The 4115-nt window shown below is 39.9% G+C and overlaps 1 protein-coding gene across 1 annotated transcript; it reads left to right on the top strand.

Moving 5' to 3' along the window:
- Window positions 1–307: 307 nt before the first annotated feature.
- tmem100a (transmembrane protein 100a) lies at window positions 308–4115 on the top strand. The gene is made up of 2 exons (XM_034593880.1): window positions 308–526; window positions 2844–4115. The coding sequence occupies exon 2, from the start codon at window positions 2934–2936 to the stop codon at window positions 3330–3332; it is 399 nt and encodes a 132-aa protein (XP_034449771.1). The 5' UTR covers window positions 308–526; window positions 2844–2933; the 3' UTR covers window positions 3333–4115.

The raw sequence follows: 4115 nt of genomic DNA on the forward strand, positions 1-4115 counted from the left end.
TTTAAAGTGTTGTCACATGTTTGTACTGATGAAAAAATAACAGTGTATCTACTCTACTCTGCAGGTGTCGTTTTAAATCATTGATGTAATGAATTGATAAAAAAAGATGTCAAGCTCCATTTGCTAATCAATATTATGAATAGTAACGGAAATATAGGAAATTTGTACTTCAAAATAAATACAGCCAGTAAACAGAGTCATTTAATTAATTCATCTAAAATCATCGTGGGATTTATTTTGAAATACGCGACCAGAACAGGTATTTTCCTCTCGTCTGCCTGAGCTTCACAGTCATGGATACTAGACACAGCAGCTCTGACTGAGGATGGCACAGTCCGACCCTCAGCCACTCAACCTGAGGACGTCTCCAGTGAACGGAAGCCTGAGAGGGACGAGAAGAGAAAATTGGTTTTCGACTTCAGCTCAGAGAAGAAAGTTTGTGCTTAGAAGAATAAAGTGAATATTTGATGCTGGACAAGTTTCAGTGCAGCAGAGGAGCATGGACATGGACAGCTGCTGCTCTGAGGTAACAACTCACTGTTCTTCTCTCTGCACAGCTCAGAGCAAACATGTCAAGTTCATTCACTGGGAATTATTATTATTATTATTATTATTATAGGCTCCATAAAGTACTGTTATTTGTGCAGAGTTTACATGTTGTAGATTAATTAGCTTTATAACCACATATTGAACCATTGAATGTTTTATCTAAAGATCCAGAGTTCAACAGACCTCATCCTCCCCTGTTGCGGATTTTTCTTCATTCTCCCTTTTATTTTTTCTCAGTTAATTTCTTCAGTCTGTCCTTGTGCCTTCGATCAAATGCATTACTTTACTGTTTATGTATTAATTTATCATTTAAAAAAGAAGATATTTTGGATATTTGGTAAAAGAAAAGAAAACATTGCTTTGGGGATTTTTCAAAATTTTACTGACTTTTTACAAATGAAATCACGTATCAATTAATTGACAGGTGAACCAATAATAGAAATGTTCAATTTCATCCACAAAGTGATGTAATGATAATTACAAATTAAAGGGAAGTAAAGTCACATAAAAACTAACATCAGATGAGTTAACCTTACTTCTGCAAATTGAAAGCTTTTTGTTTCCAACTGAGAGACAGAAAACAACTGCTCTTCAGTGGATGTCAAAGGACACAAGCTTATTTATAAAATGAGAATCTCAGCATCTTCACACATTTTCAGTAAAGTCATGTCAAAGTACAGAAGGACCCTCATCACATTTTGGCCCTGCGAGCACTTCAACCACTTTTACCTTTTTTTGGTTTCACAATTACAAATTAAAGATAAAGATGTTTGGAGCTGAAAACAGAAAACAGATAAAGTTAAAGTTTCTAAATGTCTTTGAAGTTTTTTTTTCTTGGCTCAAAAGCCCACATGTTGTGTCAAAACAGAAAAGACAACCGTCTTTAATGACGTTTCTTATTTGGGGGACTTTTATACTTTTTACCTTTTCTGCTTTCTAAAAACGTTATTCTACTTCTACTTCTTTTTTATATATATATATATACATATATATATATATATATGTACATATATATCACTGTCCTGAAAACCTTCATCGATATTGGTTACATCTTGTTTTCAGTGGAAGATTTGTGATTTGCAACTCGACTTTTTGGGGGATTAGCTTCTAAAAATCTGAAAGTTAATTCATCCCAGACACTTGACCTTTTCAACTTCTTGTTTGTTGAAACTTGTTTCCTGTCAAGTGATCACATGACATTGTCCCAGTGTCTTCGCTGTAACATCAGCTCAGAGCTGTGATGCGCAAAACTAGCTCTAAAAGACTGAGAATACCTTATAATCATTCATGTCAATGCAGAATGAACAATGTTTTGTTCTGTTTTGTTTTTCTGCAGTGATGCATATAAAATAAAAATAAAAAGCGAAAACACACCATTCAAATTTGGACGCTGGTTACCATGGCGATTGTCGAAGCTTGATTTGAATGACATTGAATGACTTTCTCAGTCTTCCTGAACATTGATGGAAAATGTGAACACTCAGGACGATACGTCGAGAATTTAATGGCTCTTCCTCTGAGAATGTCAGTGTTTCTAAAAATATATCAGAATGTTATTTTCAAATAAAATTGACCAAATAAAAGGCAAAAATCTTCTCAGCACAGTCAGGATACAATTGTGATTGAGAAATAATGAGAAAACGTAACCTTAAAACCAGTAAAAATATCAATATACTGCCAATTAAAGCCAATTAAATTTCCATCATCCCACCAATCACCCTCCAAAGTACAGAGGATTGGGAGCATGAGTAGTGCATAACACATTTCACCATTTGACACAATGAAAAATACTCATCTCTTAACACACAAAGATGAACAAACCCGTGTTTAAAGCCCTGACATTGATGGAAAGTCCAACTGAAACCGTACTTCCCCTTTATTGTCACTCAGCATCTGAATCACAGCTTTCCATGCACCACACCGGGGGGGCTGTAAAGAACGAGTGCTTGTGAAATTGCTGGTGATTGCGAAGCTCCTCGCATTTCACGGAGCAGTTTGTAATGTCATATCCTGCGTTCTCCAGGGAATGTCTCAGCTCGTGCTGGGCCGACTTGTCCTGCGTCATTCAGACAACTCCTCTCGCCCGGGTCAGGAGGCGGCTGCGCAGGGAGGTTACAAGGGTTTATTAAAGCAGCATGTGGCGGTCAGGGAGAGGTGGTTAATTGTGAAATGTTGGGGTTGAATTCCAACAAAAAGGATCTGTAAGGTCTTTGTTTTCCCTTCTCAAAAAGCTGTGTCCAGGGTTGAGCAACAAGTTTGACTCCCTCTAATGAAAGGTTTCTCTCTCCTCGCAGACGGGGAGACCCTAGCGAGGAAAAGGGGTAAAAGGGCGACGCTGAGGAACCATCTGTGGTTGGTTGAACAAGAGGCTGCAGAACCCTGCGATGCCTGAGGACGCTCATAAGGACGCCATGAAAACCCCTGCGACCCCAGAGAAGCCCAGCCACAACGAGCACCCTATGGTGACCACAGTAAACATCCCGCGGCTCAATGAAATCCAGCTGACTGCAGCCACCGGCGGGGCGGAGCTGTCCTGCTATCGCTGCACCATCCCGTTCGGAGTGGTGGTGCTCATCGCGGGCATCGTGGTCACCGCTGTGGCATACAGCTTCAACTCGCATGGATCCACCATCTCCTACTTTGGCCTGGTGCTCCTCTCGGCCGGAGTGGTGCTCTTAGCGTCCAGCGCCGTCTGCTGGAGGGTGAGACTGGAGAGGAAGAAGGAGAGGCGGCGGGAGAGCCAGACCACCCTGGTCACCAACCAGAGGAGTATTTTTTCTTGAATCCAGATTCCCAGAGTGTGAAAAGGCCGGAGAACTCAACCGTCAGCAGATGTTGTCCAGCACGCATTGCATTTCCAATCTGTAAACGCTTCGAGCGCCGACTCTCAAGGCCCAGAACTTAAAGCTTTGAAGGCACCGTGAGGGATTTATTTGTCAGACAGACGTTGAGCATCTGGCGAGCTGGGAATGCAGCCAGGAGGAATGTATCACAATTAAGATGAATTACCACTGTGCGAAGCGATGTAGAGGAAGTCTCCCATTAATCTGCCATTGGATGTGGCGGCTTTGATTGTAATGGGACAGATTGTGGTTTGAAGAGTCCGAGAAGGGAGAGGGAAAAATCCAGAACAATGAATCATGCCTAATTTTCTACACTTCAACTTGCACATATCTGTTTATAACGTCTCATTGTTCATCTTATAGGGAATGATTGGGAATTGCCTTTTATGGAAGAATGGTACTTGATTTTCTTAAAAATCTGCCAATATATTCTCTTTTTAACCTTAAATATGTATTCACTTAAAGCACTTTGATTCCTCATAATCATCATATTCAGTATTAAACAACATCTTACGTTAAAAATATAAGTAGTATGGCTTATAATGGCTTAATATGGTGAATTCTTTTATTGTGTTGAGGCGATGGTCTCATTGTCCACAGTGAAACTTCCAAGATGTAAAAAAGATATAACATGTAACACATGTTTTGTTTTGATGTAATCGTTTGCATGTATTAACTGTTAACAGGACGTCATGAGGTTCAATAAACTCATTAACACTCAAA

The sequence above is a fragment of the Hippoglossus hippoglossus genome, chromosome 8 (assembly GCF_009819705.1).
Source record: "Hippoglossus hippoglossus isolate fHipHip1 chromosome 8, fHipHip1.pri, whole genome shotgun sequence".
NCBI lineage: Eukaryota > Metazoa > Chordata > Actinopteri > Pleuronectiformes > Pleuronectidae > Hippoglossus > Hippoglossus hippoglossus.